Source organism: Pinus tabuliformis, chromosome 7 (assembly GCF_031772625.1).
Source record: "Pinus tabuliformis cultivar Carrire ecotype Pingquan chromosome 7, CPIR1, whole genome shotgun sequence".
Lineage (NCBI taxonomy): Eukaryota > Viridiplantae > Streptophyta > Pinopsida > Pinales > Pinaceae > Pinus > Pinus tabuliformis.
Genome location: NC_142293.1, coordinates 1,423,276,819 through 1,423,301,805, shown reverse-complemented (window position 1 = coordinate 1,423,301,805; position 24,987 = coordinate 1,423,276,819). Strand labels below are relative to the sequence as shown.

At 32.7% G+C, this 24,987-nt stretch overlaps 2 protein-coding genes and 1 pseudogene across 2 annotated transcripts; 1 reads left to right on the top strand and 2 right to left on the bottom strand.

Annotated features, from left to right (window-relative positions):
- Positions 1-98: 98 nt before the first annotated feature.
- LOC149253015 (F-box protein At5g49610-like) lies at positions 99-1,166 on the bottom strand. The gene has a single exon (XM_089454338.1). The coding sequence runs from the start codon at positions 1,164-1,166 to the stop codon at positions 99-101; it is 1,068 nt and encodes a 355-aa protein (XP_089310464.1).
- A 6,576-nt stretch (positions 1,167-7,742) lies between these two features.
- LOC149253014 (F-box protein At5g49610-like) lies at positions 7,743-8,789 on the bottom strand. Its single transcript, XM_089454337.1, has one exon. It carries the CDS (start codon positions 8,787-8,789, stop codon positions 7,743-7,745), a length of 1,047 nt encoding a protein of 348 aa, XP_089310463.1.
- Positions 8,790-13,707: 4,918 nt separating this feature from the next.
- LOC149253013 (ras-related protein RHN1 pseudogene) lies at positions 13,708-23,830 on the top strand (annotated as a pseudogene).
- The last annotated feature ends 1,157 nt before the right edge of the window (positions 23,831-24,987 follow it).

Below are 24,987 nucleotides of genomic sequence, written 5' to 3'. Positions count from 1 at the left end.
TAAAAAACATTTGGGGCACAAAAGTTACTAAAAATTCATACAAAGAGTATGCTTTGCTCCAAAAGCACGCATTTTAATTATTAATCACAAGAGAGCAATTACAAGATTGAAGCCTTTGACTGCACAAGGCCACCAAACGTTGTGGATTCGAACGATGAATGATAAAATCGAGAGTATCCTATGTACCTGAATGGAATTTTATAGGTTGTTTTTTGCTCTAAATTGCACAAATATACGACCATTTGGCTGCCAACAATGGTGTCGATCATTACCCACCCGTTGTTTGCTACCACAGACAAATTCTCATGGCCTTCTGGCCTCCATATCTCATCTTCACGCCATTCTCCACCTCCATTTGACCTCCACATGCGGATATCGCCACGTTCCTCTCCATAGCGTATTAACACCACTCCCCCATCGCAGCCACTTAAATAAAGAGATGCTGGGTAATGGCAGATACTTCTGCAAACCTCCGGCAATGTAATTTCTGTCCAATTTCTCTCTGCAATACCTAATGCTACCAAGAAATACATTGCATTCCATTTGATTATCCAGTGAAACTTTCCATTGGAATAGAGACCCTTGCCACTAGGCACAATGAAGTGAGGTGCTTTCATGGAAACCCTAGTCCATGCATTGGACTCTGAATCATAAATTTCCAACACCACTAAATTCTCACTTTGTTCATGAACACTATAACCGAGCAAGACAGTGCAACGCCTCAGGGTAGGGTCGAAAGTCATTGCATTGAAATCCCAATTTGGGTCATTATGGGCAGGGCAAGGGAGTTGTCTCCAGGTTCTGGTAGCAGGATTGCATAGGGAAAGATCCAATCTGTCTTCGCTTCTCAGACAAAAGCAGATGCTCGGGCATGCATCTACAATGATTCGGCCCTCTGGACAAGGGGATTTGTAAATATTTATATCCGAACCACCACCGTGTGCTAATTCTATGACCCACGGCTCCTGATATTGGGGATCCCAATAGAGTTGAATGAGAAATGCAGGGATTGAATTCACTGAAAAGTTTGGATCAATTCTTTGCAGGGCATCGCCAGGAGGTAACAGATTTTTCCATCGTTCGCAGACAATCCTCATTCTGGCAACATCCCGAACAGGAAGCCTTGCTAAAATCGAACGCAACAAATCGTCGGTAAAGGCTTCCATCGGTTGATTGACGAAAATTTACAGTGAATGATAAATTGTTCCTACACCTTCACATAAGAAGATAAAATAATGCACAGATAAAATAATTGTCCACTAGTTTTTAACTAATCAGTGTGGTTTATCCACTAGTTTTTAACTAATCAGTGTGGTTTATGTGAAAATAAAATAATGCACAGATAAAATAATTGTCCACTAGGTTTTAACTAATTAGTGTGGTTTATCCACAAGATGAGGACTCAGATCATGGCACCTTGAATAGATGGACCTGTTGAATAGATGGATAGATGATTCCAACTGTTATACAAATAACTATTTTTATAAGGCCCAATGCTATAAAAATATTTACTTTTGACTGCTAGAGAATAATGGAAGAATTAATTTCAACATGATTTAAATAATAAAGTCAAATGTATATCTAAAGATATTAATATTACATAAGTTTCCAAGAAAATAATTGTCTATGCTTTTCGAACCAAACAGTGCGGTTCATCGACAAGATGAAAACTAAGATACAAACGAGTACTTTTGACTAGTTCAAAAACAAGAGGAAGAATTAATTTCAACATGATTTAAATAATAAAGTCAAATGAATATCCAAAGATATTATTATTATTTACCTTTTTTTCCTTTTTTGTTTTTTATTATAAATATCAAAATATTTTAAAGTAAACTAAAAAAATTAATATTTAATAATAAATTAAATATGTATAAAATCAAAATCAAAGTTAAATAATTAAAAACTTATATAAAAGCAATAAAATTGCAATCCTAGAATTCCAAACAAATTATGGACTTGACTAAGAATAAAGAGAAATAAATTTCTTTTCGTAAAGATATATATATATATATATATATATAGAAAGGGTGAAAAAAGAAAACATTTTTCATAAAAAGAGGCTAGGAATAATAATAATAATAAAAGAGGGGAACTAATATTTATAACAAAAATACTTAAATAAAAGAGAGAATATAAAGTAAATTTAGATCTGAAGATGATATATAAAAGTATAAAATAAAAAAGAAAAGGGGACAAAGAGGAATGAATAAACCAAGGGGAAGAGAAAAATAGAAGAAACCAAAATCAAGAAAAAAGGAAAAAAAACTTAGAAACCGACAAAACCACTAGACTAAGAAGCAGAAAAACTAAGAGGAAAAGGTGGGATCCAATAACTACTAATTTTCCACCCATCATCCCTGTAATCAAGGAAAAAGGAAAAAAACCTGTAATCAAGGAAAAAGGAAAAAAACTTAGAAACCGACAAAACCACTAGATCAAGAAGGAGAAAAACTAAGGAGGAGAAAAACTAAGAGGAAATGGTCAAGATCCAATGGCTACTAATTTTCCACCAATCACTAATTTTCCACCAATCATCCTTGTAATCAAGGAAAAAGGAAAAAGAAAATTAGAAACCAATAAAATCACTAGAACAAGAAGGAGAAAAACTAAGAGGAAAGGGTCAAGATCCAATAGCTACTAATTTTCCATCCGAGATCCTTGTTTAGATTACTCGATCTCCTATCAATTTCAATGGTTTCCCTATATTTTACTATGACTCACCAAAATTTTATTATATATATATATAACTAAATTTTGTTGCTATTATAATGACATAATATATACACTATATAACTACATTTTATAATTCTATATACAACTATACTATATTATATATTTAATTGTTATTTATATTAATTATCAAAATATATTATACACTAGCAATTGCCTCTAAAGGTTAAAAAGTACACCGAAGGAATATGATTTGGGATAGACTAAGAGCAACCTTCTACTTCCCACCATTGATAACACAATTATGTATATTAGCTTGTCATTCACACTTTTAAATTTCATTAAGAAAATTATAGTGTGGAAGACAATAGTTCACACATTATTTTTTGTAATATTTCAAGGTTGTACTAAGTTCTATAGGTTGAATGATCGCAATTAGCACATCATAGGCTTTATATTTAACTACTAGACTGTAGAGGAGAGGGAGAAAAAGCTTTTGCAGATAAGAGTCAAAATGCTATCTAATGGTATCCATTACTCATTTTGTCAACTAACTATAATTTCTCTATAGTTTTCTTAAACACCATATTTCATCATCCAACCTACGTAGGCATCCTATCTTCTCCTACAAGGATGTGATCATTTAAATGTCTCCTTCTATGATCCAATCCTACCTTTGTATAGGTAATCATAACATCTTGACAGAGTCTAAAAGGGAATTTATGAGGGTTGGATTAGGAAATCCTTAAACATTGGTGATATCTATTATAATGTAGTTAGTTGATATAACTCTAATGGTTTCCATGATTACTTCAAATGTGATCTAGTTGAGGTCCTATAGAAGGAGCAATTCGTCAAAAACCCCCTTCATACTCACCACTATGACCTTATATCCTTTCCAACATTTCCAAGATATATTTGTCATGGTGTCTCCATCACATTTATTTGTCTTATGTGCTTAGTCTATGACTTTCTTTTTCAACCTTATACGTCTTGTCAAGGGTTTATCTACTGAAAACATCCTCTAAATCTTGTTATGTGTCATTATCTATACTCATATATTTGATCCCTATAGATTCCTCCTTTGAACAAGTTGGCATGTTCATGGCATTTTTGACATGTCAAGGGAATGTGCTCATAATCCAAGTTTATGGTAAAGATAATGAGACATTTATATCGAAAAATATTATTACATAGGAGGTATATCTACCCTACTTGGTGACCTATTCCTTCTAGTGTTTTTTTCTCCCATAACTCTTAAAATAAGTAGTACATGTGAATCCTTATTCATGATTTTGTGAAATATTCCTTTTTAGGAGAAAATTATTATGTCCAACAACACAAATGTAAACCCACCAAGTTGAAGAAGTATGACCCTTCTTCAAATCTTTTGTCTCTATGCTCAATATAAGCAAATATGGCTATAAATAATCCTTCTAATTTTATATCAACCCAAGCTTCAGATTTCCATTTAGGTTTAACCCATCCTAATAAATCGTTCTCAGAGGGAAAAATGCCCATGAATTTCCATATCACTATATGATATTTCATACTCTATATATAATGACCAATGTTATAGGAAGTAACTTCATAGCATTATTTTTCTGCAATCTATTTTCAGTATGTTTCTTCTACGAGTACTATTTGTCAAATATGTCATCCTCCATTTGTTTTTTTACTACCCCCATTGCATTTCAGCTTCATAATGGCTCACATTCGACACCTATGTAACTACATATTTGAACAATTGTTTACAAAGTCTATTTGGATACTCACTACCATCAGGCATGAGTAAGACCACCACAATCATCAAGCATGAGTAAGACCACCACTTCCATTGAGCAAAAGTAATATTGTAGCCACCTACTCTGAAATCTAACCTACTCTACTACCAACTCTATTTTTGGGCCCTAAGAACTTGCACCTTTCCTCCTTTCCCACTTCCCAATCTTTCTATATTAAAAAATGTTTCCATCTATATCAAACCAACAATACATTGATAAACCATGAGATTCATTCTTTAAAATTCTTTTACCAACTACAATACTAATATTGTACCCAAGAGTGATTTGTACTTAGGTGCCTATACCATTGTCAATGGTAATTAGGGTTCTTTATTCATGAATACCATAGGTTGTTTCAATTACCATCAAACTTTCTAACTCTTTTTATTTGAAGTTTGATGTTGTTTATGATTCTAAATGCAATAAGAAACATAAAATATGTTACATAAGGGGACTTATTAATATTCATTGATGTAACAATAGTAGTGAGTTCTTTTGAAAATTGAATTTCCATCCTATCCTTATCATCCACTTAAACCTTATATACATGTCTAGCTTCTACTACTTTTTCAAATAGGGAAAAATGACTGAAGAATTTTCAAAAGTGAAGCCAAAACATGTCCTCGATCTTGGAGGAATTTTCCTCCAATGTTCAATCATCACTATGTGAACCATGAACACACTCCAACAAAGTTTTCTTCTTCAAAAAATCAAAGTAGAACTTGGAATCTACATCCCTTTCATCAATATGTTGAAGTTTGGCTCAAACTTGAGCTCCCCGAACAATGCATATATCCTCTCCTCAGACCTTCAATTCTAGGTGTGTTACTTCTTTCTAAATAATTGTGTTGTGAAGATTATTTTTATAAAAATGTTCAAACCTCCTTAAGTTAGCTCCTCACATCCTTCACCCCCTTCCTCATTCTTAAAGCCACTAGCCTACCCCACCATCTCATAAATTTCACCATTCAACATATAGCAACAACCCACCACATTATCCAAACTCTATCCCCTTGAGACATTGGGGGATGATACAAGTTTATAATCATCATCAAAATTGTATGCACAAGTCAAAGTTTACTAGGTGAAGATACCATCCCAAGATCCATAAAAGTGCTCTAGTCTCACCTAAATCAACTTATTTCCTTGTCTAATGTTGTTCCAAGTATACCATCCACCATAATTGATGCACTTCTCTTTTCATTTTGTGTTTAAAAACTATAATGAAGCCTTACATCTAGTCCATGCATGTTAATCAAGTCCCAAGATATTTCTTCTAACACTCCCATCTTGTGACGAGTCTGTTCAACCAAGTTGAAATTTCCCCCAAGTATCCACCTAGTAGCCAAGAGTAAATAGGCCATCCAGTCCCAAGTTGCACCTCTCTTGGTGCTAGAGTTTAGATCATAGAACAAAAGAAAGCCCATTTTTTTGATGAAGCATTAATGTGATCCACAGACACTTGTTCTCATGACCTATACCTTGATATACTATGCGAAAACTAGGTCAAATTTGATTATAAAGTAGCAGTGATTGCCAAATAACCATAAAAAGATTCATCATGGCCCACAAATTGGATATGGAATCTACAATAGAGATTAAGAATGATGTTGATGATTAAACCTTAGGAAACAAGTTATTAAATTATATGAGCTTTGCATTGTGTGCAAATGAATGTATGAGATAAATTTGTTAAGTGACCATTGGATAATAAGCTTAGAGAGTAGCTTGTGAATTGTACATGTTGTAATAATAGCCTTAATTGTAAGCCATAAATATGACTGAGGGGAATATGTGTTGTAAGTATAAACTTTATGTTGTATTATTTTATACTTTGTATTTGGTTGAGATGAGAAATATAATTTGTTACTACTCAAGATACAAAATATTTTTTCATACTTAACAAATGAATGGTATCAATATTCTATAATGGTGACCAAACATATAACTTATAGAATATACCTAGCATACCCTAAAAGTGAAAAGGGAATTAGGGGAAGGGAACACTCAGTAGGAAGAGGTTAAATTTAGATTGTGGTTAGATTTTGATTATATGTGAATGTATTGAATACAAAATTAACATTTCATTTAAAACAAGTGTTGTATTTACCATATCCTCTACCAATATTTTGAATATAAAAATGTTTAAATGCATATTAATAATTTGAGGATATTTATGATTTTATTGTAAAATGTAATTGTGATATCCCATCAAATAACCCACACAAATGGATGACCTTGTTCAAAAAATAAGGTTAGTTTTGCTAATTGTACAGTGGCTATAAAAACATTAGAGTTGTGCTGGAATTCTTAGCCTAATATCTTTTAGTCCTTTAGCCGATAACCAAAAAACCCCTTGTTGAAATTGGGGCTAAAGCCTCCAAAAAACACACACCTACTTGGCACTGTGATTTAGTGAAAAGTGTTTGAATAATGCTAAAATCAATGTTCAAGAAACAAAGCCAATATACCATTCCTCAAGTCTTCAAGATAATGGAATCCATTATGGGAAACTGGATGAAAACTGTTAACTGCAACAAAGAGTTCGAGAAATTAATTAAAGTTTATTAAAAAATTTTAAAAATAATTTATATTTTATAATTTTCTGTTATGGAACATCTTTTTTCAAGTTACAAAGGTACATGAATAAACTGATATTATTGTCTAATGTTTTTATTTCACTGTGTAAAAATTTTGTAGCTCAATATTTTTTAGTAGACTTTTGACCCATAAAACAAATTCTCTTTCCAAACAGTTTTTAACGAGAACAAATAACAACTAAAGTAGAAATTATTGATTTTATTACAACCTTACTTAGCATATATAGATTTAGAGTAATTTTTTAAATAATTTATATTTTATAGATTATGCAGCAGGTTTCTCAAACAATACTCTAATCCAGAGTAAATTAATCTAAACATATAAAAAAACAATGGACGTGTGTTCTAAAAACATGGCGTCACAAATCTCTTCCATTAAAAGTCAAACTCATATAAAATTCTTCCACTAGAAAACAAAACCATATATAAAAGCATTGGGCTCAAAAGTCTACCCTAAAAATTCTTACAACGAATATGCTCTGCTGCAAAAATCCGCATTCTGATTATTTGAACTTATTCAAAATAAAAATCCGCATTCTGATTATTTGAACTTATTCAAAATAAAAACCCGCATTCTGATTATTTGAACTTATTCAAAATAAAATCTGCATCCTCAAAGTCCCATACACCAAAAGTAAAATTGAAGGCTCATAAGAGAGCAATTACACTTGAAACCTTTGACTGCCTAAGGCCACCAAACGTTGTTGGATTCGAACGCTGAATGAAAAAATCGAGAGTATCCTGTGTACCTGAATGGAATTTTGTAGGTTGTTTTTTGCTCTAAATTGCACAAGTATATGACAATTTGGCTGCCAACAATGGTGTCGATCATTACCCACCCGTTGTTTGCTACCACACACAAATTCTCATGGCCTTCTGGCCTCCATATCTCATCTTCACGCCATTCTCCACCTCCATTTGACCTCCACATGCGGATATCGCCACGTTCCTCTCCATAGCGTATTAACACCACTCCCCCATCGCAGCCACTTAAATAAAGAGATGCTGGGTAATCGCAGATACTTCTGCAAACCTCTGGCAATCTAATTTCTGTCCAACTCCTCTCTGCAATACCTAATGCTACCATGAAATACATTGCATTCCATTTGATTATCCAGTAAAACTTTCCATTGGAATAGAGACCCTTGCCACGAGGTTGAATGAAGCGCGGTGCTTGCATGGAAACCCTAGTCCATGCATTGGACTCTGAATCATAAATTTCCAACACCATTAAATTCCCACCTCGTTCATGAACATTATTATAACCGAGCAAGACAGTGCAACGCCTCAGGGTAGGGTCGAAAGTCATTGCCCTGAAATGCCAATTTGGGTCATTATGGGCAGGGCGAGGGAGTTGTCTCCAGGTTCTGGTAGCAGGATTGCATATGGAAAGATCCAATCTGTCTTCGTTTCTCATACAGAAGCAGATGCTTCGGCATGTATCTACAATGATTCGGCCCTCTGGACAAGGGGATTTGTAAATGTTTATATCCAAACCTCTACCGTGTGCTAATTCTATGACCCACGCCTCCTGATATTGGGGACCCCAATAGAGTTGAATGAGAAACGCAGTGATTGAATTCACTGAAAAGTTTGGATCAATTATTTGCAGGGCATCGCCAAGAGGTAACAGATCTTTCCATCGCTTGCAGACAATCCTCATTCTGGCAACATCCCGAACAGGAAGCCTTGCTAAAATCGAACGCAACAAATCGTCGGTAAAGGATTCCATCTGTTGATTGACGGCAAGAGGCACGAAAGAATTTACAGCAATGAACAGCAGCAGAAGACCTTAAATTGTTCCTACACCTTCACATAAGCAGATAAAATAATTGTCCACTGGTTTTTAACCAGTCAGTGTGGTTTATCCACGAGATGAAAGACTCAGATTATGGCAGCCTGTTAAATAGATGGACAGATACTTCCAACGGCTATAAAAACTACTAATTTTATAAGGCCCAAGGCTATAAAAACTATTACTTCCGACTGTTCAAGAATAATTGAAGAATTAATTTCAGTACAATTTAAATAATAAGGTGTAAAGATATTAATATTATTTTTCTTTTTTATTATATAAATCTGAAAATTGTTCTTATATCTCTTCACTTCACATAAGTTTCTATTTTTCGAGAAAATAATTGTCCACCCGTTTCGAACCAACTAGAGACAAGATAAAATATCAAATCATGAAAGGTAGTTAAATAAATGGACCAATCCTTCTAACCGCTACTTTTGACTTGGTTCAAAAACAAGAGAAAAAAGTAATTTCAGCATGATTTAAATAATAAAATCAAATGTATATGGAAAAATATTATTATTTAAGTCTTTTTTTCCTTTTTGTTCTTTATTATAAATATGAAAATATTTTAAAGTAAACTAAGAAAATTAATATTTAATAATAAATTAAATAATATAAATATGTATAAAATCAAAATCTTAGTTTAATAGTTAATTAAAAGTTAAATAATTTAAAACCTATATAAAAACAATAAAATTACAATCCTAGAATGCCAAACTAACTATGCACTTGACTAAGAATAAAGAGAAATAAATTATATATATAAAGGGTAATCCTAGAATGCGAAACTAACTATTCACTTGACTAAGAATAAAGAGAAATAAATTATATATATAGGGCGAAAGGAAAACATTTTTCATAAAAAAAGGCTAGGGATAATAATAATAAAAGAGGGGAATTAATTTTTATAATAAAGATTAAGAAAATCGACTAAAATATAAATATCTAAGTAAAAGGGAGAATATAAAGTAAATTAAAATCCAAAGAGGATATATAAAAATATAAAATAAAAAGGAAAACGGGACAAAGAGGAATGAATAAACTAAGGGGAGAGAAGACTAAGGAAACCAAATTTAAGGAAAAAGGAAAAAAAAACTTAGAAACCCGGAAAAGGCTAGACCAAGAAGGAGAAAAACTAAGAGGAAAGGGTCAGGATCCAATAGCTACTAGGCCAAGGAAAAAGGGAAAAAAACTTAGAAACTAACAAAACCACTAGACCAAGAAGTAGAAAAACTAAGAGGAAAGGGTCCCTATCCAATACCTACTAATTTTCCAGCCGTCATCCCTCTTTATATTACTTGATCTCCTCTCAATTTCAATGGCTTCCCTATACTTTACTATGACTTACCACAATTATATATATATATATATATATATATATATAACCAAACTTTATTGCTATTACAATGGCATAATATATACACTATATAACTACAATTTATAATTCTATATACAACTATACTATACTATATATTTAATTATTATTTATATTAATTATAAAAATATATAATACACTAGCCATTGCCTCTAAAGGTTCAAAAGTAAACTGAAGGAATACAAGATTTGGGATAGACTAAGAGCAAGCTTCTATTTCCCACCATTGATAACACATTATTATGTATATTAGCTTGTCACTCACACTTTTAAATTTCATTAAGAAAATTATAGTGTGGAAGACAATAGCTCCCACATTATTTTGTGTAATATTTCAAGGTTGTACTAAGTTCTATAGGTTGAATGATTGCAATTAGCACATCATAGGATTTATATTTAGCTGCCAGACGGTAGAGGAAAGGGAGCAAAATCTTTTACAAATAAGAGTCAGAAAATGTTATCTAATGGCATCCATTACTCATTTTGTCAACTAACTATAATTTCTCTATAATTTCCTTGTACACCATATTTCATCATCCAACATACATAGATATCCTATCTTCTCCTACAACGATGTGATCATTTAAACGTCTCCTTCTATGATCCATCCTACCTTTGTATAGGTAATCATAGCATCTTGATAGAGTCTAAAAGGGAATTTATGAGGGTAGGATTAGGACAACCTTAAGCATTGGTGATATGCCCTTGATTTTGAACTCCTATTATAATGTATTTAGTTGATATAACTCTAGTGGTTTCCATCATTACTTCAAATGTGATCTAGTTGAGGTCCTATAGAAGCACTAATTCGCCAAAAACCCCCTTCATACTCACCACTATGACCTTATATCCTTTCCAACATTTCCAAGATATATTTGTCATGTTGTCTCCATCACATTTATTTGTCTTATGTGCTTAGTCTATGACTTTCTTTTTCAACCTTATATGTCTTGCCAAGGGTTTATCTACTAAAAACATCCTCTAAATCTTGTTATGTGTCATTATCTATATTCATATCTTTGATCCCTATAGATTCCTCCTTTGAACAAGTTGGCATGTTCATGGCATTTTTGACATGTCAAGGGAATGTGTTCATAATCCAAGTTTATGGTAAAGATAATGAGACATTTATATCGAAAAATATTATTGCATAGGAGGTATATCTACCATACTTGGTGACTTATAAGATTTTGATAAATGATCTAAGGTTACTACCTATTCCTTCTAGTGCTTTTTTCTCCCCTAACTCTTAAAATAAGGAGTACATGTGAATCCTTATTCATGATTTTGTGGAATCTCCTTTTTGGGAGAAAATTGTTATTTCCAACCACACAAATGTAAACCCACCGAGTTGAAGAAGTATTGCCCTTCTTCAAATCGCCAATTCTTGCTTGAAGGGAGACGTTAACTTGCCAATTCTTTGAATATTGAGATTCGAATGATACAAATTCAATTTTAATGTTTCTTTATTTTAAGAATATTTTGAAAACGAGCTTAATTCTGTCTATTTCTTTTCTATGTAATTTCGCAACATTTCCAAATAAATGGTCTATATAAAGATGGTTATATACAACATTTGCAGCAGCAGTGCACGTTTTTACTGCCCTTTCAAGTCAAACATTTAATTTGATATAAATTTAAAAAAATAGTTTAAACACTTTTATTGGTTTAACAATATTTTTAGATCAATTTTTACCGGAACCTATTTTGAAAGTTAGAGAATTATTGAGATTACAGATAGCAGTTGTTAAGTTGTATGGTGCAATTATATTAATGGTTTTTGGGTGTATTGAATTTTTAATCAAAAATGTATTTTGAATCATGGAATTTTTTTTATGAATAATTATAAAGAATTTGTTTTTTTTAATATAACAGTGAGGGGCTAATTTGTTATGGTTATTTTTATAATTGAACTAATAATAAATAAATCTTAGTTTTAAAGTAATGAATTATATCATAGAATATTACTGGATTTATTGCATTAATAAGTTGTATAGATAGAATATGTGTGATTTAGAACTCATACAATATAGGGTTTGTAAATAAAGTCTTGGAATACTAATACAAGTATGAAAATTATGGCCTTTAAAATAAAATATTTTATGAAATCATATAATAAACGAAGAACTTTGTTTTGATAAACAAGTTTGTTATAGTTGCTCATAATTTTAACGATTTAGATAATTCTGACATTAGATCAACTCCACCCATTTGAGTTTTTGATTTGTAATTAGCATTGGGTTGCTAATTATTAGGAATAACATTATCCGAACCACCACCGTATGCTTATTCTATGACCCATGCCTCCTTATATTGGGGACCCCAATAGAGTTGAATGAGAAACGCAGTGATTGAATTCACTGAAAAGTTTGGATCAATTCTTTGCAATGCATCGCGAGGAGGTAACAAATCTTTCCATCGCTTGCAAACAATCCTCATTCTGGCAACATCCTGGACAGGAAGCTTTGCTAAAATCGAACACAACAAATTGTTGGTAAAGGCTTCCATCTATTGATTGATGGCAGGAGGCACGGAAATATACAGTGAATGATATATCAATGAACAGCAGCAGAAGACCTTAAATTGTTCCTACACCTCAGTTTCACATAAGCATCCATTCCTCAAAGAAAATAATTGTCAACTAGTTTGGAACCAATGTGGTTCATGGTCATTACAAGATGAAGACTCAGATCATGACAGTGGGTTCAATAGATAGACAGATCCTTCCAACGGCTATAAGGCAACCGCTATAAAAATGACTACTTCTAAATTGGTCAAGAACAAGGTGAGGAATTACTTTCAACATGATTTAAATAATAAAGTCAATTGTATATCGAAATATATTAATATTACTTCCCCCTTTTTTTATTATAAATCTGAAAATAGTTTAGATTAGAATAAGAAAATTAATATTTAATAATAAGTTAAATAATATAAATATGTATAGCATCGGTTTTGGAAGGTGGGAAGAATATTTTGAAACTGACAGAGAGAAACTCTACGAGGAGTCAAATATGGATTCCTCGGATTGAACAAAAAGTGGAAAGGTCCTGTTCAATGGATCTCGGGAAAGTATAGACAGGTTATGATTATGTATATTCAGTGCGTTGCAGCTCGATCCTGATCGAAACAGAGTGAGGCAATGATAGAGGTATTTTTGTGGCAATACACAGTCTATAGATAAAATGGACACTATGTGCATAAACCTTAACACAATACAAGAAAGGATGATGTATTGGTGAACATTCAAGGTAATAAGAGGGCATTGAAATCTTGTGGAGGGCATGAGAAAACTTCGAAAGTGGTCGGTGCAAATAATCTAGCTAGGATAGGGGTTTCTTCACCAGCTCAATCATATGAATGCTTTGCTGGTCATTATACTTGTGTCCCTAATCCAGGACAAACAGAGGATAAGGAAAAGGAGAAGATGATCAACAATCAAAAGATGGAGAGGTAGGTGAAGATAGGTTGAAGGAGAATGGGGGGAGCAGGCGCAGAATCCAAAGCTACCAAAGTGAAGGAAAAAGGTAGGAAATTGGTTCTGGGAGAAGGCATCAAAATGAGTGATGTTATGGGTACAGCTGATCGAGTCCTGGTGGGGAGGGTTCAAGGTTGAAAATACTCTTCGGCCAGACTCAAGAAGTGGGTGGAGGAGGTATGGGGTGAAGTGTTGGTCAACTTTCTTTCGGTTATGACAATGACTCGAGGATGGTTTGCCCTTATCTTCTCTTTGTCGAAGCAGACAAAATGGGTGCTTTCGAATATCTAGCACATTGAAATGGCTCCCATCTTGTTGAAAAGATGCTCACCATTATTTTACCCTAATCGCGAACAGCTGGGAACATACCCGATTTGGGTCAAGGTTCCAGGTTTACCATTGCAATTTTGGTTTGAGGATGTTTTTAAAAGCATTGGGGATGATCTTGGGACATTTTTAGATTATGAAAAATTGTTTACTAAGACAGACAAGATAGCCTTTGCTTGGATACTGGTCCAACTAGATACAAGGGAAGGTTTAGTTGAAAGTTTGTTACTCTAGTGGTGAGGGTACTCTAAATGTAGAAGATGGACTACGAGGGGGTTCCTTTTCAATGCAGAAGACACCATGTAGTCGGGAATTTATAGAAGGAACGTCCACTATTAGATCACGGAAAGAAGGAGGAGTTTAGGGAGGTTGGTAAAGAAGGAACCACAAATCTGAATATGCAGGTGCCTACTCAAGAGAAGGATAGTAAAAATAGAAAAGTGGATCAAAACCTAAAGAATGTGACTACTAGTTCGAGACCATCAACGCCATCTAACATTAATTAAGTTAGTGTTGTTAACGACTCGATGAATTTGGAGACTTTCATGGCTTATCCTTTACCTGTTGTTACATGCCCTATGGCATCGGTTCTCGAATGTAGCCCAGATCCTGTACCATTTATATCGGATTTACCTACTATTTTGAATCCATGATTATGGAACCCTCCTCAGTGTCTGCGCCAATCACAGGCATAATCTTTGATCACTTGCAATTCATGCCTCTGGCCTGGTAGGGGGGATTTGTATTTCATCACATCCTATGTCGGTTAAATTGAGTTCGGGTAGGAAATCTAACTTGTATAAAGCCATTCATAAGGCTAGTGTGGATGTAGCAGAAGGTCATTAGATGTCTATTGATAAGGTTCTTAGCGCAAATTGCAACCTAAGTATGGTTACTCGATGAAGTGGATATCCTATAACTGTCGAGGGTTGGCTAGCCCTACCAAAAAATTAGCCCTGAGAAGAATATTTGGATATGAGAAGTTGGACATAATTTTTCTACAGGAGACTTTGGGGGATTTGTGAGCATGTCATTCCTAGACTTGAAGCTATGGTTCCAGGTTGGTTCTTTTAGGAATTGGACATTAAAGGAATATCTGGTGGTTTGGCACTGGGTATTAATGGGAAAACAATGAAATTACTTAATGTATGGTGTCAGGAAGGTGTGATTGGAGAGGAAGTATTTTCTAAGGAGTTAGGCATCAAAATTAGGATATTAAATGTATATGGTCCATGCCAAAACATAAGAACATTTTGGTAGACAATTATGAATGCTTCATTCATGGAGGAGGATAATATTATTATGGGGGGAAACTTGAATTATTCTTTGGGTCTAGTTGAGTCATGGGGAAATAATGCTCAAATAGATTCTCTTACGTATTTGTTTGAACAGATCATGGAATCCAAAAATCTAATTGATATTGAATCCGCATGCATTCAACCTACATGGAGGAATCACAGGACTGGTTCTACCATGTTGGCCAAAAGACTAGATCAATTTCTTATCAAGGAATCCATGTTTGATAAGATTAAATTGATAAGGTAGTGGGTGGGATCGGGGGGAATCTCTAATCATTCTCCCATATCTTTAGAGATCTCTGGGTTGTTGTCAAAACCTCATGCACCTTTCAAATTCAACTCGACTTGGTTAGGTGATGAGGGATATCACAATATGGTTAAACAAGAATGGAGAATATGGTCCTGATCAGAACATGTATTAGCTGTTGAGAAATTTTTGCAGAATCTACATCGTATCAAAAGGAGATCTTTTAACTGGGCTAAGATCAAAAGGAAAAGGGATGGTGAAGCACTCTGCAATATAATATATTGAAGAAGAATTAATTAGGCTTGAAGATCCAGTAAATGGAGGATTTTCATCTCTGTAAGCAAAGCAACATGTCATTCAATTGGAGGTTGAAAACGTAATTTGCTAAAGGAGAAAGAAGAGACTTGGAGGCTTAGAGGCAAAGCTTTATGGTTAAAGTCAGGAGATGACAATAGTATATTTTTCCAACAATATGCCAAGGGGTAAAAATCCATTAACACTATTTGGTGTCTTCAGGGCGAGGAAGGAAATGCAGTTCAATATTTTAGTAGGCTCGCAAATCAAGGTGATCAAGGTGTCAAACTCTTTCCCTTGTTTTGTAAATGAAGAGGAAAATGATGACCTGTTCTCACCTGTAATGATGACATAACTGGAAGTTGTTCTTAAATGGTTTAAGAGGGACAAGAGTCTTGGTCTAGAAAGTTGGTCAATTGAATGTTATCTCACCCTTTGGAACTCATTGGTTCTGACCTCCTTAGAATAATCGAAGACTGTAGGATGAAAGGGAAAATGTTTGAGGCCTTAAATGCTACTTTTATAACATTAATCCCTAAGACTGATTTGGCCATTGATTGCAATGACTTTAGGCCTATATCATTATGCAATTGCACCTACAAGATCATTTCTAAAATCATAGAAAACATGATCAAGCCTATTTTATCTCATCATATTTCTATGGAAATTTTTTCTTTCTTGGAAAATAGACAGATCCATGAAGCCATAGGAATAGCTCAGGAGGGACTCCATTCCATGAAATTTAAGAAGATAAAAGGAATGATTGTGAAAATTTATTTACCCAAGGCATATGATAGGACGAGCTTGTTGTACCTACGAATGATTTTAACTCATGTAGGATTTCCTAATAATCTTATAAACTAGATAATGTGTTGTGTTTCATTTGTGTCATATAGTTTTATTGATCAATGGTTCAACAACCAGTTTATTTCATCTAGAACAAGGTCTCAGGCAAGGGTGCCCATTATCTCCACTATTCTATTTATTGGTGATGGAAGGATTGAGTCGGTGGATCATTGAGGATAAGAATAGAGGGCTATTAAAAGTGGCTAAGATTTCTGCAAATATATCATTGACCCATCTCCTATTCATTGATGATGTACTCATTTTTAGGAGTGGGGAAATTAGCGATTCCACTATTATGAATGGAATCCTCAATGTATTTTTCAAAGCCAATGGCATGATTACTAATCATGAGAAATCCACATTAGTAGTAGCAAAATGCTCTCCAAATGAATTATCATTTTCTAAAAAGAGATCTCCTTTCAGGAAATTGAATATTGAAGAAGGTTGGAAATATCTAGGATTTAGGTTGAAACCAACTAAATATAAAATTGCAAATTGGTCCTGGTTGGTTGAAAAAATTGAGAGTAGGATAAATGCTTGACATCATAGATGGCTTTCAAGGGCTAGGGGATTGGTATTGATTAAATCTATGTTGGAAGCTACCTTAGTTTACTGGATGTCAATAGCATGGATTCATATTGGCATTCTACAAAAAAATCAATAGATATGTTGTAGATTTCTATGGTGTGGAAATAAAGAAGGAAAAATATTTGCTTGGGTCAGGTGGGAGCATATTGCAAAGCCAAAAAAATGGGGCATCTGGGGTATGAAAAATTTGATCAACTTTTCAAAAGCCTTGGCAACAAAAATGGGATGCCATCTCATCACAACAAACAAATTATGGAAGCAAGTGGTAGTGCAAAAATGTATTTTGTCATTTTAGTTAGAGGATTGAGTTAGGTTACCTCATTGGAATAGAGTGGAAATATCTACGATATGGAGGGTTGTATTAAATTCTTTAAATTTCACAAGGGAAGGTCTTGCTTGGAGAATTGACACAGGAACAAGAGTGTGCATTGGTGTTGATTGGTGGGCTGGGAGTGGAAATGGGCATAAACTGCTGCTAGATATGTTGAAATTCCCGTGAGCTTATGGTTATAATACGTCACATCATATTGTTGTAGATAACAAATCCACTCTGCTTCATCAAGGTTGGATTTCAGCATGCGACATGCATTTATAAGTCCATTGAAAACATATATGGAATTCCTTTATTGATGCACTTGATGAAGCACAAATTAGAATCCAAAATTGAGAGGATGAGCTCATATGGTCTTGTTCAAACCATGGAATTTATTCTCTGAAAGAGGGATATATTTTCATTTGTGTTGGGAGTGAACCAATTAACTTAGATTGGTGGTGGAGATCGATTTGGAGGCTAAATGGCCCTCCAAGAACCAAGCTATTTATGTGGTGCTTGCTGTGGAATAAGGTACCCATAGGTGATATTCTCCAGCGACAATCCTTCTAGGGCCCAATCTGGTGTGTATTATGTAAACAAAACACAAAATCTATTGTTCATTTGTTTCTGGAGTGTCCCATCACTTTACAACTATGGAAGTTGATTTGTCAAAGTTTAAATATTACTAATCGGTGGCAGGGGAAATCTGTGCTGGCAGCATGGGAAATGTGGTGGACTAGTTTTCAATCAGAAAAACTCAGGAATCTGCCCATGCTGGTATGTTGGGAAATTTGGTTGGGTAGGAACAACAAATTATTTCAAGATAAAGAACACAATTGGTCATTTTCAGCTTCCCATATAGTTGCTACAGTCAATCTTATCCCTGAAAATGTAAAAATTCCTAAGATCACGAATATCATTGAAGAAAACATTGATAAATCAAGCCCATGAGCTTACTTTGATAGATCAGCACAAGCTGATGGATGCAGAGGAGGTGCGATATTGTTTCTAGCCGATGATCATCATTTTAAACTAAAGATGGGATTAGGTTGAGGAACAAACAATTACTTTGAACTGAATAGCCTTAGACTTCTGCTTATTTTTTCTATTGAAAAAGGATGTCGTCATCTATAGATTTTTAGTGATTCAAAAATAGTTGTAAAGTGGTTCAATCAAGTAGCTATTTTTCATGTGCATACTCTCAGAAACTTCCTGGATGAAATTATGATATTAAAAACCCATTTTGTTTTTGTAACATGCAATCATATCTTCATGGAAAGGAATCGGATCGCCAATGTTTTGTCCAAAGAAGTTGCGGTACAACATTATTGTACTTGGTTGATACATGATCATAGGTCACATCAATTTTTCTAATACTATTATAGGCCATTTAGTGAAATTCAACAACAGGATATATGATATATCGGATTACTATCAGGATAGTGTGTGGTTCTGTATTTGATACTGATGCATATTTTTCTGGTATCATTATTCTCATACAATTGTAATATGCAACTCTTTTAATGAGGCAAGTCTTGGTTACAAATAGTGAGATATGCTTTTTTATGAAGCATCTACAACATGTAATCTCCACATTTATAATGATAATCACATTTTTTCCTTGGAAAAAAAATATATAAATATGTATAAAATCAAAACCATAGTTTATTAATTAATTAAAAGTTAAATAATTAAAAACCTATATAAGAACGAATAAAATTACAATCCTAGAATCCCAAACTAACTATGGACTTAGACTAAGAATAAGGAGAAATAAATCTCGTTAGGTAAAGAAAAAAGGGCAAAGTATATGTATATGTATATGTATATGTATATGTATATGTAAATGTAAATGTATATGTATATGTATATGTATATGTAAATGTAAATGTATATGTATATGTATATATATATATATATGTATATATATATATATATATATAAAGGGTGAAGAAGGAAAACATTTTTCATAAAAAGAGGCTAGGGATAAAAATAAAAAAGAGGGAAACTAATCCTTATAACAAAGATTAAGAAAATCCACTAAATTATAAATACCTAAGTAAAAGGGATAATATAAAGTAAATTAAGATCCAAAGATGATATATAAAAATAAAAAATAAAAGGAAAATGGGATAAAGAGGAATGAATAAACCGAGGGGGGAGAGAAAACAGAGGAAACCAAAATCAAAGAAAAAGGAAAAAAACTTAGAAACCGACAAAACCACTAGACTAAGAAGGAGAAAACTAAGAGGAAAGGGCAGGGATCCAACATCTACTAATTTTCCATCTTTCATCTATGTTGAGATTACTCGATCTCCTCTCAATGTCAATGGCTTTCCTATACTTTACTACAAATCACCAAAATGTTATTATATATATAACCAAATTTAATTTCTATTATAATGGAATAATATATAGAGTATCTAACTACATTTTATAATTATATATATAGCTATATTATATTATATATCTAATTATTATTTATATTATTTATAAAAATATATAATATACTAGCAATTGCCTCTAAAGATTCAAAAGTACACTAGAGGAATACAAGATTTGGGAAGATCATCTTGGAAAACTAAATCACTAAATATAAAAACTCTTATTTTTGAGAGAATAAATATGAGATAAAGGTTATTTAATTTTTTTTTGAGAAAACTATAAGACCAAGAGAAACCTTCTACTTCCCACCATTGATAACACATTATTATGTATATTAGCCTATCATTGACAATTTTAAATTTCATTAAGTAGATGATACCGTAAAAGGAAATAGTTCACACATTATTTTGCGTAATATTTCAGGGTTGTACGAAGTTCTATAGGTATAATGATGATGATTAGCCCATCATAGGCTTAATATTTAGTTGCCAGACTGTAGAAGAGAGGGAAATCTTTTGCAGATAAGAGTCAAAAAATGTTGTCTCGTGGCATCCATTTCTCATTTTGTCAACTAACTATAATTTCTCTATAGTTTCCTTGTACACCATATTTTAATATCCAACCTATAGAAGCATCCTCTCTTCTCCTACAAGGATGTGATCATTTAAATGTATCCTCCTATTATCCAATCCTACCTTTGCATAGGTAACCACAGCATCTTGATAGAGTCTAAAAGGAAATCTATGAGGGTAGGATTAGGAAAGTCTTTAGCATTGATGATATGCCCCTCATTTTGAACTCCTATTATAATGTAGTTAGTTGATATGACTCTAGAGGTTTCCATCATTACTTCAAATGTGATCTAGCTAAGGTCCTATAGAAGCACCAATTCCCCAAAAAACCCTTTCACACTCACCCCTATAACCTTATATCCATTTTAACATTTCCAAGATATATTTTTCATGGTGTCTCCATCACATTTATTTGTCTTATGTGCTTAGTTTATTACTTTGTTTTTCAACCTTCTACATCTTGCCAAGGGTTTATCTACTAAAAACATCCTCTAAATATTTTTATGTGTCATTATCTATACTCATATCTTTAATCCCTATAGATACCTCCTTTGAAAAGGTTTGTGTGTTCATAATCCAAGTTTATGGTAAAGATAATGAGACGTTTATATCAAAAAATATTATTTCATAGGAGGTATATCTACAATACGTGGTGACGTATAGGATTTTGACAAATGATGCAAGGGTATTGCCTATTCCTTCTAGTGGTTTTTTCTCCCATAACTCCTTGAGTGTTATTTTCTCCCATGACTCTTAAAATGAGTACATGTGAACCATTCTTGATTCTTTTGTGAAATCTTCATTTTTAGGAGAAAATTGTTATGTCCAACAACACAAATGTAAACCCACTAAGTTGAAGAAGTATGACCCTTCTTTAAATATTTTGTCTCTATTCTCAATATAAGCGAATACGGCTATAAATAATCCTTGTAATTTTATATCAACCTAAGATTTATATTTCCATTTATATTTAACCCATCCTAATAAATCGTTCTCAGCGGGAAAAATGCCAATGAATTTCCATATCACTATATGATATTCCATACTCTCTATAAAATGATAAATGCTAGAGGAAGTAACTTCATACCATTATTTTTCTGCAATCTATTTTCAATATGTTTCTTCTACGAGGACTATTTGTCAAACATGTCATCATCCATTGGTTTTTGTCCTACCCCCACTGCATTTCAACTTTAGCATGGATCACATTCGACACCCATGTGACTACATATTTGAACAATTTGTTTACAAAGTCTATTTGGATACTGACTGCTATCAGGCATGAGCAAGACCACCACTTTCATTGAGCACAAGTAAAATTGTAGACACCTACTCTGAAATCTAACCTACTCTTCTACTAACTCTATTTTTGGACGTTAAGAACTTGCACCTATCCCCCTTGCCCACCTACTAATATTTCTAGATTAAAAAATGTTTCCATCTTTATCAAACCAATAGTAGATTGATAAACCATGAGATTCATTCTTTAAAATTATTTTACCAACTGCAATACTAATATTGCACCCAAGAGTGATTTGTACTTAGGTGACTCTACCTTTATAGGTGGCAATTAGTGTCCTTTACTCGTGAATACCCTAGATTGTTTCAATTACCATCAAACTTTATAACTCTTTTTATTTGGATTTTGATGTTGTTTATGATTCTAAAATGATAAATTAATCAATGTGAAGTGTTTTCTAGCTACAAACATTTAAAAGATGAATTAGAGATGTTTGATGTTTTAGAAGTGGTATAGAAAGATCCATGTTTGTTCACTTGAGCATTCTAAATCACAAGAATGGTTATGTAATAGGATTTTTGAACTAACATCAAATTATCATGCTTCTTTATATTTGGACTTTGATGTTATTTATCATCATAAATTGCTATATAAATGAAGAGAAATAGTGTCATATAGCTATAAACATTTAATAGATGAATTAGAGTTGTTCAATGTTTTAGTAATGGTGTAAACACATCCATATTTATTCACTTCAACATTTTAAATCATTAAAAATAAATTAAGAGGGATCAATGCTCTTAATTCATATGACCTTAAATTTTTTAAAATAACATGATTGCTAAATTCAAATGATTTTTTAAATCTATGACACCTTTTGACATTAACAACAAAAATTCAAATGATTTTGTATCCTTTTAAGATTTATGACCCTATATAATATGAACTTCCCAAAAATAAATAACAATGTGTGAACTATTACAATTTATACATTTAAGTTAAATAATCTATCAAATTTGAATTCCATACGAATACAATATTAACATCTTCAAAAGTAATAATCAAATTGAACTATGTTGGAACTATTATAGGGGTATACGTGTGTGCATAGGATATCTTAACAACTTAGAAGAGATTTGGTTCGTAAGAGCCGTTCTAGTGGATCTCGGGCATTTGGCAAAGCTCAAGGTCCTGAATTGGATCTTCGAAGATATATGCAAAGGGTGAATTTGTTTAGAAACCATTGTCTGGTCTATGGTTGGGTGAATTTGTTCACAAATCATTGTTTGTTGTGCAGTTGGATTCGTTGCGATCACCAAATTCTTAGCTACAACTCTTTGTTCTCACTCCTCTCTTGATCCAAAAGTTGTGGAGTTTGGTAATCTGTAGAGAAAACTTCGAGGCATTTGAGTGTGAGCATCGTATCCCTGGTCTAAATCGTGATCATGGGCACTGATAACATGCAAGCTAAGCTAGTGCTTAATTGTGTTATGCGTACTAGAAAATTTGAATTATCAGAAGTCTACAATTGGAGCAACATTTTTCTCACAGACACTCTCTGTGAATGAGTTGGATGTAAAATTTGAGACATGGGACACTATCGGACAGGATAAATATCATAACTTGGCTACCATGTATTATTGTGGTATTGCTACAAATATAACTGCTTATGGCATAACCAATTAATATTCTTTTGTTCAAGAAAATAATTGGTTGTTGGAGCTTAAAAGATAAGGAAATCTAAATTTGGTTATGACCATCATTGGAAATCGCTGGAAATAAGTCTAATATGGAAACAAAGAGGCAGATAAAACCAAAGGAAGCTAAAATGTATGCATAGGGAAATGGTTTTTTTTTATGGAAATCTTAGCAAAGAAAACACAAAATGTCAATGAATTGTTCTATGAAATTGCATAAGGATTACCTAAGGCCTGAATGGTGCAAGAACCTGCAAGCATGGTTATCATAGATAGACCTACAGAGAGAGATAGGACTTACTCTTGTTGCTCATAAGCCCTAGATTTCTTGTCACTTAAAATTTGAAGATGCCCCTTTCAACTGTAAGCAATTATTCTATGCACATTACTTGCTACGACTGTCATTTTGAGAGGAGATGGTGGGGGATTCAAGCTTTGTTTAGAACTTGTTTTAAGTAATTTTAGCACTTATATTCTATATTCATAAATATTCTTTAAATAGTCGGATGAACATCAAGATAAATGGGCATAGATTAAAAAATCAAAATTTGATCATTGTTGCTTTAAAGTAGTCAAATGAATATCAAAGAAAAATGGGCATAGATTCAAAAACTAGAATCTGAATTTTTTAGGTGGTCAAAAATGATTGGACGAAGGAGGACGAAAATAGTCCCTTTGATTAGTGGGATCTGCCTTTGCTAAACTCATCATAGGAACACCTTCGATGTAATTATAAATTTATATATTATATATTTAACTATTATTTATATTAATTATAAAAATATATAATATATTATAAATTATATTATTATATTATAAAAATGATAAATAATTAGTATAAAGTAATTTAGGATTTATTAAAAGTTGAGAGAGATTAAATTTTTCAATGGGTAATTTTTTTTCTAATGTGATGAAAAAATATCTTTTAAGAAATATGCTTCTTTCTACACTTCATAAATTTCAAGTTAAGATGGATATATACTAGTTCTTAATAATGTCATTTACACCTAAATTTCACATATCTATCTATAAAAATATTTTTGTTTTTAATTTTATTAAAATTTTGATAATACATATAGTTACAATATATCTTATTGTGATTTTCATATCGTATTTTTTCTTTATATTTTTTAATTTAAATTTTTAATATAATCATCAATGCATTCACACTCCCTCTTTATATATATGTATGTGTTTATGAAATAATTTAAATATGAAGTTGATGGTTATATATATATATATATATATATATATCACATCTTTATATATATAAATACTCTATTCCTAATTATGTGTTTATTAATTAAATTTATTGAGTTTTTGTATGTTTATTAATTGCTTGTATAGATGTATTTATTTTGGAATAGTGCTTTCAAAAATTTATGTTAGTTATGAATAATTAATAGGTAGATGGTAGGGATTTAACCTTTACAAAGTATCCATGGAATAATTTTATTAGTAGTCACAGTAGAG

What these genes read in the sequence shown, in the direction of transcription:
- LOC149253015 (XM_089454338.1), bottom strand. Translation starts at nt 1,166, where the DNA reads ATGGAAGCCTTTACCGACGATTTGTTGCGTTCGATTTTAGCAAGGCTT.
- LOC149253014 (XM_089454337.1), bottom strand. Translation starts at nt 8,789, where the DNA reads ATGGAATCCTTTACCGACGATTTGTTGCGTTCGATTTTAGCAAGGCTT.